Source organism: Sitophilus oryzae, unplaced genomic scaffold (assembly GCF_002938485.1).
Source record: "Sitophilus oryzae breed Bouriz unplaced genomic scaffold, Soryzae_2.0 scaffold_1497_pilon_pilon, whole genome shotgun sequence".
NCBI lineage: Eukaryota > Metazoa > Arthropoda > Insecta > Coleoptera > Curculionidae > Sitophilus > Sitophilus oryzae.
In genome coordinates this window covers 243,688-260,084 of record NW_022146166.1, presented here as the reverse complement: position 1 = coordinate 260,084, position 16,397 = coordinate 243,688, and the positions used below count along the sequence as shown (strand labels likewise).

At 33.5% G+C, this 16,397-nt stretch overlaps 1 protein-coding gene across 1 annotated transcript in view; it reads right to left on the bottom strand.

Annotated features, from left to right (window-relative positions):
• Positions 1 to 16,397, bottom strand: part of LOC115877688 (extracellular serine/threonine protein CG31145) — a 418,713-nt gene that overhangs the window by 213,435 nt on the left and 188,881 nt on the right. Inside the window, exon 2 of the mRNA XM_030893955.1 lies at positions 10,287 to 11,309. Coding sequence (XP_030749815.1) covers positions 10,287 to 10,510 — 224 coding nt within the window. The 5' untranslated portion in view covers positions 10,511 to 11,309. The remainder of the gene's footprint in view (positions 1 to 10,286; positions 11,310 to 16,397) is intronic.

Below are 16,397 nucleotides of genomic sequence, written 5' to 3'. Positions count from 1 at the left end.
GCGCCTGAAGAAGGGATTACGAATGGGAAGTGTTAGGAATTGGTCTCATTAATATCCATCTGGCCTGAGAAGATATTCGAGATAAAATGGATGCTCGAGCGAGGCGGGGTGATCTCGGCGAACGCGGTTGAGAAATCAATCAGAAAGTACTTGAAGTTAAGACGGAGCACGGTATGCTTGTAGGAAGTAATTTAACATTCTGATTTTACCGATATTAATTGAGCTGCTTTCATTACAGAAGAATCGAGAGAATTTAAAGAAAATAAACTAAAGAGCGTTTTTTCTTAGCACTCATTTTATCCTTTTGTTGGTTTTTTAATTTCTTTTATTTACTGTATTTTGATTCTGGGAGAAAAATAAAGGTGAGTTTTATAAGAGAAGTATACCGGGTGGTCCATCGTCGGACGAGACAATTATTGACTTCCCTAATTATTTTAGAGAATAATTCTATTTAGGTTTCCACGGCGTATGAGAGGTGCCACCCTGTATAAAAGCCTCAAGAGTTGTTCTCGCTTTAGGTCTTTTCTCTCATTTATAGAATAAGACTGATATAATTTCTAACGGTTAGTTTAATTAACATTACTACAGGATTTATCTAATATATATTAGCCACGATTTCAAGCTCTTTACTTATCCAAACATCGATTCAAAGTTTGGTTTAATAATTAAAACCCTTTTCGCGGTTCACTAAAGCCCTCAGGTCTGTAAATTAGCCAAAGGAAAAAAAAAGCTAAGACTAAAACAGCTTATTAAGGTTGAATTTAATTATCTTTAAATTTAATTAATTTGCTTTCGGTTAATTAGGGGTTCTAAGGCAACGCAGAACGTTTGTTTTGAGAGAGGTATTGTATTTGAATTTGAATTTGCCCTTTTTATGCTTAGAAACTGTTCTTCAAAGTGTTCTTCGGCTAAGGTTTTTTGAATGTTGAAGGGAAAATGTTGGTTTTTACCTTTTAATTAGCTAGAACATCAGGCAAATTATATAGAGAGACAAAATAATGCTTAAAATGTTCTTCGTCATTCGTTGTTTCCTCTAACTACGTCGATTACTTAATACGCATCAGCTTCACAAGAAGTCACGTGACGTGGCGTCATTTTTTACTAAATATTTTATGGTAAATTCACACAAGTTTTGTGAATGTGTCTAGACACAGGCAATTTTACTACAAGATTGTATTTCTTATTTAATTTTAATTTTTAAACTCGTTTTGTAGTAATAATTTAATATTGTTACTAATATTGTTTGCAAAATTACATTTTTTGTGAAAATATGATTTATTTTTATTTTTACAAGTTTCTTATTAAAAATACTCTAATGTCCCAAGTAGCATTTGGACGTTATCTAACGTCGGGTATACGTCGCGTTCAATAAACCCGACGTCGGGTACCAACGTCGGTTCGACCGCCTGACGACCCTTATTTGCACCTAAATGGGGAATACAGATTCGGGTCGCCTCGACGTCGGTATCTGACCTAATAGGGAATGTAATTCTACATTTGTGTCAAATAAACCTAGTTTGAATAAATTGCCTACAATAAAAGAGAAGTTTTGCATTTTTTGTCCTATTGAGCCATATGTTCGAAGCACTGTGCGACGTCGGTATCTGACCTAATAGGGAATGTAATTCTACCAATTACCAGCGTCATATTACGTTGGATTTTAGTCACTTAAAATTCATCGCTAAGCACTTACGTTACGTTTGGTTTCATATTCGCTACCAAGAATACATAAAAACCTAACCAAACTACCTAATTACAAATGGATTCATAATCACTCCTGGAATAGAACTATAAGTGCCTATCTAATTTCATATTATAATAATTCTGAATCATTAATCTAGACATCAGTTTTGTCAACGGAAGTCACTTTTTTGATATATCTGATTAAAATACTCCGGAAAACAACGAGCGCCTTCAAAAGTAGGTAGATTTATGAAATAAAAATATCTATAAAAAAGTAACACGCAAAATATTTTTTTTATTTTCTAGCTGGTTTAATCATAAAACTGTACTGTGGTTCCCCCCAAACTCAACCTTATCAATATTATTTTACTAGAAATCGGAATGTGAATATAAATTTTAAAAACAACAAACGATTTTAAAATGGCTGACAATCGGATACCTATTAAGAATGGCGGATTTCTGTGTCCGACTTAATATGAACTACCAATATACCAATTCCGACCGGGTTTCCAACATTAGTCGTCTCACACGACCGAAGTCATCAAACCGGACGACCGGCAATCGTATTATGACGTATATAATTCCAACGTACGCTACGTAACCTCAATTTGCGTATCAGTGATTTGTGGATTTGTGCAACTATATTTTAGTTTTTGTTTTCTCTTTAAAACAATGGGCAGCCACTTTTTTAAGATAGTATATACAAAATTTAAAAGAATTGGAACCAGTACCTCACATGTGGGAGGAGGATGGGGTCTGCTGGTTTCCTAAGCTAACAAATGAAATTAAGATGCACCAGTGTAATGCAGCATCTCTTCCGGATAAAAAGCATTCATGGGCGGAGGGAAGACATCACTACTACTATTATTATTTTGCAAAAGCCTCGACCTCTTTCTGTAAAATGTAGATAAATGTCTAAATGCCTTTCTAGTGTTTTTTTAGGCATAATAAAAAAAAAGTTTGTTTACAAAAACTTTTTATTAGGTTATGTTCATGATGTTTATTAGGCCGCAAATGCTACTTAATGGGTTTTATTGACGGACGTAAATAGAGATACGTAAATTAGGTTAAAATATGAACATAAAATACAACAAAATATAATTGGACATTACTTTAGGGATTATCAGTGAGACGTATCCTATTCGGACAACGGGTAGACGTCGGGCTAGTTCAAGTATAGGTACGTCGTGCAAGCCAACGTTGGAACGACGTTGAGAAATTAATAAAAATGGTACGTTGTTATTTTGTACGTCGACAGATCGTTGGATTTACCAACTCGGATCCAACGACGTCACTTTTAATAGGAAAGCGACGTCACCAGTCGTATCACCAGCAGCCGACCTAAATTTGCACAAAGTCTGACGTCGCTTCAGGTCAGATTTAGTTCGAAGTCAGATAGATGCTACTTGGGCGTATCATTTTTTTTTTTTGTAAAATTACTTATATTTTTTTCAATTTTTCCTCTTGGTCTTGGCCTTGCCCACAAGTTTGATATAACAATTTTTATTTGAAATAAATCATTGTCTATATATTCTAAACAAATATTCGAACATAATAAATAAAACATAAACATACAGTTATGTTAGATTATATTTATTTGTTATATCTCACATTTCATTAAACACCAGTTGTTTCACTGAAGTACTCGACGTTATGAATAAACAATTATCAAAATAATCATTATCTTTGGTAGAAATATTAATTATTATTTCCGAATAACACTCAACAATATGGAATCGACATGCATATATTTAATTACTGAGATTATCTGAAGCACCTACATAACTTCAGAATAAAAAAATTATAATAACAATATTGAATTGTTAAGCTTTATCCAAAACAGGTTTGTGGCTTGTTATTTTTGAGTTACTATCTTAAGCCTCGTCTAAACATATCATTTTACCTGTCAGTTAGAAACAAGACAGATGTAAAATGTAGAATTTGCGTGAGGGGGGTTAATAACAGCGACCTTACAGATCTAATGCGCCATCATTTTTTAAGTTATATCTCATCATAGTTTCATGGCTTTGAGAGAAGCTAGTATCTGAGACGGTTTTACAGAAGTTAATTGTCCGTCTCCAATATCAGTTGTACCAAAGTTCATGGTACGAATGGTTGTCCTCTCAGTGATGAGCTGTTCTTCCCCATTTTCCCTACAGAATCTACATTCGCCGTTGTTTCTTAGCTTCAATCTACTGAGGTGTTCTTTGAGGAGACAGTGTCCTGTTAAAAACCCTCGTAAAACCCCCGTAACAATCCGAAGATTGTTTTCACTTAAATCAAGGAAAATCTTTGATTTTTCTCGGCCATAATTTTGGATCTCTTTAAGTGTCTTAAACCGCTGGAGGATCCCCATTCCATGTTATGGATGGACTCTTCCAGGTTAAAGATTAGTGTTGATATTAGAAGTTTTACCTACGATTTTAGATCAGTTTTTGGTAAAGATAATGGAGAATACAGGTGGAGATACAGCTTATCTCCTCTGATCTTCAACGCTTACGTCGACGTATCTTTTAGGGAATAGAAGACGAGATGTCAAGGTATGGGAATACCTATTGGATATAGTTTTACAGACGATCAGGTCGTGATTACGCAGGACTTATACAATCTGGAGTTCATGAAAAAGAGGCTTTATCAAGAATACAACAAATGGGAACTTCAGGTTAGTCTAAAAAAGATGGAATACCTAGCTGTCAATTCCAACGTTTGTTTTGAAGTCTTCATTAATGATAACGTCCAGATTCAACAATTAGACACATTTAAATACCTGGGTGCTACTATCAACAACGAGGGTTTGGGCAAAGAAGAAATACAAACCCAAATTCAAAAGAGAAAACAAATTATTGGTTGTCTTAATAGCCTCTAGTGGGACCGAAACTTGTCTGCAACAACTAAAAAGAGACTTGGACGAACATTGGTGGAGACAGTTCTTGCTATGGTTTACAGCTATGGACTCTGAGTGCAGACGCAAAGCGCAAAATTCAAGTTGCTGCAAGCGCAAAATTCAAGAATGCATCGGAGAAAACAGTACTAGATCGAATCGAAAAATCCTGCTTAAAGTGGTTTGGACATGTTCTGCGTATGCCGGAGAACAGGTAGCAAAAAAAGTTTTTCAATTGGCTCCCCAGGGCAAAAGAAAGAAAGGTAGACCTAGAAAATCCTGGAACGGAACGGTTAAGGAAGCAATGGAAGCTCGTAACCTAGAAGCTGATGACGCTCTAAATCGAAATGTGTGGCGGGTAACGGGAAGGCAGCAATAGGCTGTAGTTGGAAATGAGTATTAAATACTTAAACCAAATCCCGTTTATATATATAATTGAGAAAGCACTGCTTTTATCATTTATAGAAATATTTTAGTGAAGTTGAAAAGAAAAACATTGAATTTTATAATGCATTAGAAATTTAAAAGTCGCTTTTTAACGGTGTTGTATATTCATATTATTTTTTGTAAATTTACTTTTACGAGAATTTTGTTAGAAAAACCTAATAATCCTATCAATTTGCTAGATGGTCTTAATTCAGTTAATGTAATAAGTTCGTTTTTTTCCGTCTACACAGTTTTTTACTTGATAAGTTTTGACTGAGCAGGTAAGAAGTAAAAAAGTAAAAGTATGGTAAAAAGTTATGCGTAGTGTGTAGACGGTGCTTTACGTAGGTAAATATTAAACAACTAAACATATTGAATGTAATTACCTATTCCCAGACTCGTTTGGATAAATAAGAATCGAAATTTGGGACCTTTGTTGCCACAGAGGGTAAAAATTATCGGCTGACACGCAATGATGTTATCGAGAACCGAAAGAAAACAATAATCAATTAAACGATCAAAGTTTTTTGTAGTGTAAATAAATCATCAAAAGAAACAAAGAAATATATATTTACTAGCTGACCCGCCTAATAATAGTGATGTGCACGAGGTGAGAGTTTTTTTGTCAATCTTGTAGCACGGATGTATAATTGAACATTTGAATAAGAAGACTAAGGAAGGAGCATAATGCTATCCATGTATTCATGCATGGTGGGCGGAAAAAGCCCTCTATGGTGGGGATCCTTGACAGTTCTGTTTGACGATTCATTTGACACGTTTGAATTTGATTTGAAATTTTGTGGATTTGTCAGTCTTTACGGAGCTTATTTTATGTTATTTATTATTTATTCTACTACTGATAGTTGTATAAAGGTGGCAAATCTAGATGGAAATTGTGGCAGAACTTAAATTAACAGTGACACTATCGCGATTTATCGAAAAAGACTCTAAAATAGTTGGTTGTGTAGCGTGCGGTAGATCTCGGTAAAAATTGAGTGAAATAATGGAACAACTTTTCGCTAGTAAGTGACTATATAATATACATACGTGTAGTAAACCGATCATTTATGAAATTCACTTAAATTAACTAAATTATGTATTTTTCTTGCATTTTAGCTTTTATTTATTACTTGTCAAAGATTAGATGTCAAAGAATTTAGATAAGTTAATTTGACTTATCTGCTTCAGTAGCGTATCGGATGTTTGTGTTAATAAATAATTATTATAACTTATCTATTTTTATTAGAATTTTATATTTTTATAACAATTTTAATAACTACCAACATTTATTCACAACGTAAAATAAAACAACAAATTATTGAGTCTACCCCACGTCTACCCTACATCATAGTTTGACATTTTTTAAATAAAATTAGAACGACACTGATAAACCGGAATTTAAGTCGGCCATATTTGAAGCCCATCGCGGTGTACCTAAGATTTTTGATATGCTCCTTCCTTAGTCTTCTTATTCAAAGAATTGAACGAATGATCTGGAATGATTATGACCGATCCGTTTGACAGTTGTTGTCATTTGTTCTCTAAACTTTTATTTAGGCTGTATTCCGTTGCAAAACCAGGCAAACCAGACCGGTAAACTACGGTAAAGAGCGGTTCCTGAAAAACATCGGTTTGATACTGAACGGTTTGGTAAAATACTGGAAACGTCAAATGTTGACGTTTTCTAAATTTGAATACCTCTATTATAAAATTTATCTTTTATGCATTTTTAATGTACCTATTCTCTGCTTTTACGTTTGCTTCTTCTTTTCAATGGAGTTTAATATTGAAAAGTACTTTATTAATAAAATGTTAAATTCTTTAGACAGCTCAAGTGAAGATTTGCAGGTCCAATATTAAAACAGATCAATAATAAATAAACAAATCTAATCAATATTTATATTTTTATAGCTTACAAAACATTCACGATTACTTGTCACGTTTCTTCAAATGTTCCTGACTTTAAGAAACAATGGCTGCATTATAAGTTTAAGTGGTCCTAAAAAGCCTTTCTATTTAGTTAATGAAATTGGGTCTTGTGCAGAACAGGTCCCCACGAAATCGTGTTTTTTTTAATTTTTAATGTGGATCCCATAGTTAATGGAATGGTTTAAAAGAAAAAAATTGTTGGATGAACCACTTTTTCTACGAAAAAAAATAATTGAAAATTCCAAATTTTCACTACATTTCAATGCGAAAACTCCCTATTATAACCTTCATAAAGACAGTAAAATACAAGGTTATGCACAGTGTTGCCATACTCACCCTGTGTAAAATCGACGAAAACGTTCTACTTTATATTCGTTTTTTTTACATTTAGTACGCACTTTAAGAACACGAAAAATTAAAAATATAATAAACGAGGCAAAACAAAAACACTATAAAAATAAATTGACAATAAAATCATTACACAGTATTTAGCACAATTGTTTAAAAATATATTTTTCCCGGATTTGTTCAGTAAGATTCCGAAATGGATGTGATCTGCGTACTTCCAAACACTCCCCACCAACCTAACCTAACCAATGCATTAACACCCCCAAATAACCAGGCTAACCAATGCATTAACACCCTCCAAATAACCAGACTAACCAATGCATTACCACCCTCCAAATAACCAGAATATCTAACCTAACCTAACCTAACCAATGCATTAACACCCCCAAATAACCAGGCTAACCATGCATTAACACCCTCCAAATCACCAGGCTAACCAATGCATTAACACCCTCCAAATAATCAGGCTAACCAATGCATTACCACCCTCCAAATAACCAGCCTATCTAACCTAACCTAACCAATGCATTAACACCCCCAAATAACCAGGCTAACCAATGCATTAACACCCTCCAAATAACCATGCTAACCAATGCATTACCACCCTCCAAATAACCAGGCTAACCAATGCATTAACACCCCCAAATAACCAGGCTAACCAATGCATTAACACCCTCCAAATAACCAGGCTAACCAATGCATTACCACCCTCCAAATAACCAGGCTAACCATTGCATTAACACCCTCCAAATAACCAGGCTAACCAATGCATTACCACCTTCCAAATAACCAGGCTAACCTAATTGAGCCTAATGACAAAACTTCATTGATTACGCGTCGAAAAACAGTATATATTAAAAAAACTTATATTTTCGTAGAACCTGAAAAATCCGCAAATTTTATTTCAGAAATTGCTTTAAAATAATCCACACTAACGAATAAGCTACTAGACAGTTCAATTTTTGTTGCACTAAAGTGATAACTTACCGTTTTAAGTCCCTCCACAACAACTTTATTTCAGAAGAAAATCATATAAAGTAATTTTATTGACAACGTCGCAAATTCTATGCGAAGGCCATAGATGACATACCGATGATCGATTAACTGTCAATCGAAAAAGTCATAAAATTGCTAGCTTGAGCTGATGTAAATAAATATATTTTCTTAAGTTTTATGCTTACAAAGAAGATTCGTTACGTTTTTGTGCTTAAATTAGATCATTCCACGTCTATATAAGGTAATAAAGTACTAATATGTGATGTTTTTACTGAATCCGTGTAGAAAATTTAACATATTTACTGTCCGTCGCCTGTACCTAAAATACGTTTTTTTGCCGCTTTTTAAAGATAAAACACATTCATCCAACAATTTTTATGCTTGAAAATATTCAGTTTAAGATAATCTTGCAAAAAAATCCCAAAAAAGTGTTAAATGCGTGGGGACCTATTGTGCACCAGAGCCAATGAAATTTATTTACCTTTACTGCCTACCTCCATTGCTTTTGGATGTAAATATAAAATATTGTTACAAATTTTAGAAATTAAATGAGAATTTCACTCGAACTTCCAATATTTGCTTGATTTCTGTCACATAAATGACATTGATTGACAAACAAAACCAGAAAAACCAGCCTTCTCGCGCTGGTTAGTTTGGTGACAGTTATAACCGAATTTTTTAGGAACTGTGTTCCGTAATAAGAAAACTTTCAGGAAACCGATAGAAACGGAACATAAGACCATAACCAAGGTAAGAAACGGAATATACCCTTACATTTCAATTCGGTATTTTCTCTACAGGGTGTCAAAAAATAGTGATTCTAACTTAAGCAAAAAAGTGCTCTTCGTTTAGTTCGAAACAGTCAACGGTTTTCAAGATATCTGCGTTTAAAGTTTCCTATGCATCGATTTTAGCATTAGCGAAATCAGGAGATAATTTATTTAAAATTTCTTTACATTTTATCATTTCACTAATACTAAAATCGATACATCGTAATCTTTAAAAGCAATTATCTTGAAAACCGTTTACCTCTCCAAACAAAATAAAGTGCACCTTTTTTACGTAAAAAAGTCCTAGCGTTTTATTTCAGTTTTTGAAATTACTGTATCTACATTGTAATATGACTCCTACTTGTAGGGGGCGCCACCTACATATTTTTAACTGGTTTGAAGAATAAATTTTCGTCCGTACCTGTATAAATCTACTGAGTGAAAAAATACGATGTTTTTACGACATTTTTTACGTAAAAAAGATCTCTTGGTAAAAATCACTACGAGTAAAGCTTAATTTTCATGCATCCGTTGTCCGACGATACGATGATACGATATTAATTTTATTGATTGAATTTTAAGACTTCAAATAACTATCTACTCAACATGTTTATTTTTTGTCAATAATGACATGTATTGACTATTTCCATTCTAAATATCTCGAGAACGGTTGTTCGTAGCCATTTTTACCAAGAGAGATTTTTTGCGTAAAAAACCACGGAAATGTATACTTTTTCACCCTGTAGTTTTATACAGGTACGGACGAAAAGTTAATACTCTTAAAAACAGTTAAAACACATGTAGGTGGCGCCTCTTACAAATAGAAGTCATCAAAATCAAATTTGTCATGTCAAAAAACTCCCAGACACCAATTTTCATCTAAATATTGACGTTATTTCATAAATTATTTGGAAAAAGTCGAAATAAAAATGAAACTTCTACACCCTGTATCTCCGAAACTAAGCATTTTAGGACATACGTTTATACGAAATTTTTTACTTATTTTTATCTGCAGAATATGCTTCCGTAGTTTCCGGAATACAGTTCGGACCACCCTGTATATTATTTTTAATTGCCCTTTCAGCGGCTGTAACTTCTTCGGGAAGCATGTTAGGGCATGTGTTCTTAGGAAATTTTTGTGTTATTTTTATCTGTAGAATCACCCTCCAAAGTTAAATACACTATTTTTTGACACCTTGTATAAATATATTATTTGATAGTTCCCGAATAAATACAAACAATTTGTTCATTACCTGTTAGTTTTTTGCAGCAGCCTATTCTTAAAACTATTATACGCAGACCCGGGTCCATCCTCCTTCACCACGTACTTAATTTTCCCGTGTGAAGGCACCAAGTGTCTCTTGGACAGTCCCAAGTCCATCTGGATGTCCATCACCAACATGAACGTGAACAACACCGCCACTATGCTCACACATATCACCAAGCGCTCCTTCAGTCTTAAACTGAACCGATACATGTTCGATCTGTCTTTTGGTTCACTAGAATCACTAGACGGCACTAAATCGTTTGGAGGTTTTGGAGGTACAGTCTCAGTAATAACCCGTTCCGGAGATGGACTGTACTTGGTTTTGGCACGACGTTCTACCTCTTTAGGCTTCTGATATACTATGATCTCGTTTTTGTTTACATCGTAGTTTGGGACAGGTCGTCTCAGCACTAATTCACTACTCGAAGTGGTTAGACTGCCTGTATTATCAGTATTGTAAGGAGATAAGATTTTATTCTTATCAATCTCATTCGAATTTAGACTAGACTCGTTGTTCTTTTTCTGTTTCGTGTATTTTGAGAGTACCTTACTGGTTTTATTGTCTAACTTCTTCAGAAATTTGTTCACCGAGAACTTTGGGTCTTCGTGAACGTCTGGGGATGACTTACAGTTATCTCTTTTCGCCAAAATGTTATCTTCAACTTTATGACAGTCCACTGATTTTGATTTCCAAAAAGGTTTATTTTTTCGGGCTAAAACAGGACTGTAGTGCTCGTGAATGTATCCTTCTGGATACTCAAGGCAGTCTTCGTCTGGACTTTGATAGGTGTGACTTTTCGAGTATCTTCTGGCTAAAATGATGGACTTTTCTGGTCTTATCTCTAAGCATCGATAGGATTGACTTTCTGTGTTGTCGTCGGCTGAGACGAAGTGGGGTTGTTGTCGGAGTTGGAGAATTTGAGCTGCGAATTGTGGACATTGCAGCTGGGTTTTGATCGTTCGGGACTCCAGCTTATTTTGGATGTGGGTCTATGTAACGGATCTTCACCTGGAAAGAGATAAAAAATAACGTCAGAAAAAAATAAAATAATTTAAAATAAAAAGAAAAAAAAAATGTTAAAAATTAAATGTTCGAATTAAAGAACATAAAGATTCTTTAAGAAAGGGCTCCGATGGTGGCAGCACCAAGCCTAGGTATACAGAGTGTCTTAAAACTGAATGTATTGACCTTAATTTATTTATTTTTATATACATAGATGATACTAGCATGTACCCGCGACTTCGTTCGCGTCGAATTAATCATTTGTAATGGTGATGATAAAGCAAAGCAAGAATTTCCATTAACATACAAACTGGATAAAATTTTCTCACATTTATGTCAGCATGAGAAAAAAAATATGGCGATATTATTATATAACTTGGTAATATTTGAGGGGTAGTTTCATCTCGTTGGAATTTGCCTTTCGAAAAATCCGTTCGTCAAAAATAAGCTTTTTACGTCAAGCAGTTTAGCAGAATCGTGGTTAATCAATTATCCAACTTTTTAGAACACCCTGTATGATTTTTTAAAAAATTTCAAAATATGCAAAAAAAATGAATTTTTCACCATCAGTTTTCACCCTCTTGGAATTTGAGATTCGAGAAACCCCTCCTTATCGAACCTCTACACACCACAGTCAATCTGTTTGCCAAAAATCAGCTTTAAAAGTCAAACAGTTTAAGCAGAATCGTGATTACTCAATGGTCGTATTTTATGAAACATTCTGTATAAATTTTTAAAAAATCTTAAAATATGTAAAACAACAAAGTAAAATTAACGTGTTTAAGAGTTTTTCCGAAAAACTCACCGGTTTTTAAATAAAAAATATTCTAATATTTGAGGGGTGGTTTCACCCCCTTAAAATTCGAGTTTCAAAAAACCCCTTTTTATCGAACCTCTACACCCTAAAGTCAACCCGTTTTCCAAAAATCAGCTTTTTACGTCAAGCGCTTTAAGCAGGATCGTGATTAATCAATGACCAGATTTTTCGAAACACCCCGTATACATTTTTAAAAAATCTGAAAATATGTAAAAAACAAAATAAAATATACGTGTTTAAGCGTTTTTTTGGAAACTTGACCGTTTTTTGAATAAAAAATATTGTAATATTTGAGGGGTGGTTTCACCCCCTTGGAACTGGAATTTCGAAAAATTCCTTCTTATCGAACCTCTACACTCTAGAATCAACCTGTATGCCAAAATTGAGCTTCATACGTTGAGTGGTTTGAGCAGGATCGTGATTATTCAGTGAGTCAGTCACTTAAGGATTTTATATATTAGTATAGATTTCTATACAAGATGATAATACTTATATTAAAACAAATAATATATATTATTATAATTTTATCTGTTATCAACAAAACAATCTCACCTAATCACTTATAAAACCATATATTTAAATACTGCCTGCTTAAATTAAACAAAAATTATTAAGTATTACTTTTATAAACAAATATAGGTCCGTATATACTTTCCATTGCGCAATTTGGCAAACCAAAAAGAGTATTAATTGCTATTATAATTAAGTTGTATAAGCCGCAATAATTATCTCTGTTTTCGGATGGCAAACAATATAATGCAGCCTTCTCAGCAGTTCCAAAGTACAAATAAATTGTTTGCCAGAGTTCGGTAAGTTATTATTTGTATCTTCGATAAATTTGAATACTTGGAAATTTGGTTTCAGACTCTTAAATTTCTAACTTTTTGAATACAAAAAGGTTTTAGGTTTTAGGTATAAAATCGGCATATAAAGACTGTTTAGCGATCGTTCAACGTTACGTCATCGTTATTTGTCAAGGCTACGGTCTGACACACAATTTTTTTTAGAAAATGAAGTTTATGTTACCTTAAAATGAACTTCTTGGATTCTTTGACTAAAATCTGATGCGGAAAAACACGTTTCACATAAAAAATATTCTTAAAAATGTTGTTATTTGATTTTTATATCATGCTCATGCTTGTCAGATGAGCTAGTAAATTATCCGGAATTTCATGCATCTTTTTTGTTTAGGGAAAAAAATGACGTCATAGGTTTTAAAATGTTTTTTTTTAATACGAATTAGATTACTTTAGTTTATCAAATTGGCCAAATTACCGTGCCGCCGAGACAATTGCTATAGTTATAGCTCTAGCAATGAAAACTCGCTGTAAGCTGGAAGCCACCAAAGCAAAGAAAACACGCTGTAAGCAGAACAAACTCTGTAAGAGAAAAAACTCAGCAATTTTTGAAAATTTTAAAACCTTTTTGATGGCATCTCGGTGAACATACTAAAGCGCAACTTTGCTCCAATTTAATCATGTTCGTATCTATTACGGTTACCGAGATACTAATGCTCGTACCCCGAATTTGTAGCACCCTGTATATTCGGGATATATCTTTGATGAGGCTCTACATAATAGGGGCATTGGCATAAAAATAAATAAAACCCGTGGTAATAATTATCCAATAGCTCTATCTATCTTTTGTAAAATTATATTATTTTGTGAAAATATGGAAAAATAATACATTTTTAAGGCCTGCTCTGCTAGTAAATAATTTTCAGCTTAAACTATCACAAGACAATTCTCTCTCTCTTAAACCAAAACTTCGTCATATAAATCCAACCTGGCAAATCTTCGCCGAGGAATCAGAATGTTAGAAAATAAATATGGTAACTAGGTATTTTTTACAGCAGAGCTACCACCTTAATCGCCAGCGGGAAATTTAAATTCCAGCTAGCCAGCCTGGCGTCGAATATGTCCATGGATGGCTACAATAAATTTAATAATCGCGTCCTCGATGACGTAACTAAAAGTTCATTTGGTTATAATCTTATATAATAATAATAAACACCTAAACCGTTAAGTTAGAATTTAGAATTTTAGAATTCTAATTCTAAAATTCTAACCGTTAAGTTACGTGAAGGAATTTAAGAACAAGTGAAATAAAAATCAACTAGTGTATTTTCTTCGATGAGAATGAGACCGTGAAATATTTTTGCACGAATTCAAATTAAAATGTGCATTCTTCATAGTCTGTTAAGTACAAGGACGACTGGACTTAACAATTTGAACTGATTGCCTGTTATTAGTGCAGTATTTTTTTCTATTTCCTGTTTTTGTTTAACAAATTGACCAATAATTAAGTATACAAAATTGGTAAACACAAATTAATATCTAGGAAAGAAAAAAATTTTTTTTTTATATAATTAATATATGTAATTACCTATTTTAATTTTCTAACAAATATACGTAGTGACCCAAAGTATCGAAAAGGCTCTCTTTGAAGTTTGATATTTTTTTGAACGTTTTTTCGAATGTAGGCATTTTCATATGTTAGTAACGTATAGCTATGGCTTCTTTGATCTTTCAAATACCGCATAACATTAAATCTTAGGAAACATATTTTCTATAGGTACACACATTTTAAGTTTTTTGTTAGTACCTCATTGGGTAACTGTCATTAACTATTAATTCAATGATAATGTCAGTTTAACCAGAACATACAACAGGTTTTAATATCTTTTAATAGATGCTAAAAAATAATGATGAACCGCATCATACTCACTAGTGATGGGCATAACGATTCTTTTAGTGAATCGTAATTGTAATTTCTCATATTGAATCGACTCCTACGATTTGTTCGGTCCAGGTTAGGTTTCATAAAAACAAGAATCGTAACAGGCACTACCGGCGATAATTTGGTCGGACGATTACTTAAAGAGCCAGAAAAAGAAATATACAGTCCTTTCCTTTGTTTTTCAATACTTTATGGCACTGGCGTAATTGGATTGATTATTTTACCAATAATATTAAATTATCAATCCAATTCATATATACTATTTATTAAAGACTTCTTAATACCAATAATTGATATTTTTAGTATATTTTAATTCCGATATAATAATCAAATAATAAATAGTTTATAATACCGTATAATCGAAAAAAATGGCGTCCAATTGGCTTGGATATGAACATCGATGATATTCCCCAAATAATTGTAAAATGACAGCAATCTTTATTTCATAACCACCGCTAACGACGTTTTTTTTATCATATTGAGCAGAGGCCAATAATATTTTTATTTGGAATTGCATAAAAATACGATTTCGTCTTTTAGTCCGATATTTAATGGTTTATACCCAAGTAGCATTTGGACGTTATCTAACGTCGGGTATACGTCGCGTTCAATAAACCCGACGTCGGGTACCAACGTCGGTTCGACCGCCTGACTACCCTTATTTGCACCTAAATGGGGAATACAGATTCGGGTCGCCTCGACGTCGGTATCTGACCTAATAGGGAATGTAATTCTACCAATTACCAACGTCATATTACGTTGGATTTTAGTCACTTAAAATTCGTCGCTAAGCACTTACGTTACGTTTGGTTTCATATTCGCTACCAAGAATACATAAAAACCTAACCAAACTACCTAATTACAAATGGATTCATAATCACTCCTCGAATATAACTATAAGTGCCTATCTAATTTCATATTATAATAATTCTGAATAATTAATCCAGACATCAGTGTTGTCAACGGAAGTCACTTTCTTGATATATCTGATTAAAATACTCCGGAAAACAACGAGCGCCTTCAAAATTAGGTAGATTTATGAAATAAAAATATCTATAAAAAGTAATTCGCAAAATATTTTTTTAATTTTCTAGCTGGTTTAATCATAAAACTGTACTGTGGTTCCCCCCAAATTCTTATCTAGAAATCGAAATGTGAATATAAATTTTAAAAACAAAAAACGATTTTAAAATGGCTGATAATCGGATACGCCTGTTATGAATGGCGGATTTCTGTGTCCGACTTAATATGAACTACCAATATACCAATTCCAACCGGGTCTCCAACATTAGTCGTCTCACACGACTGAAGTCATCAAACCGGACGACCGGCAATCGTATTATGACGTATATAATTCCAACGTACGCCACGTAACCTCACTTTGCATTTTGCGTATCAGTGATTTGTGGATTTGTGCAACTATATTTTAGTTTTTGTTTTCTCGTTAAAAAAATGGGCAGCCACTTTTTAAGCTTAACCTTACATGTCGGAGGAGGATGGGGTCTGCTGGTATCCTAAGCCAAAAAATGAAATTAAGA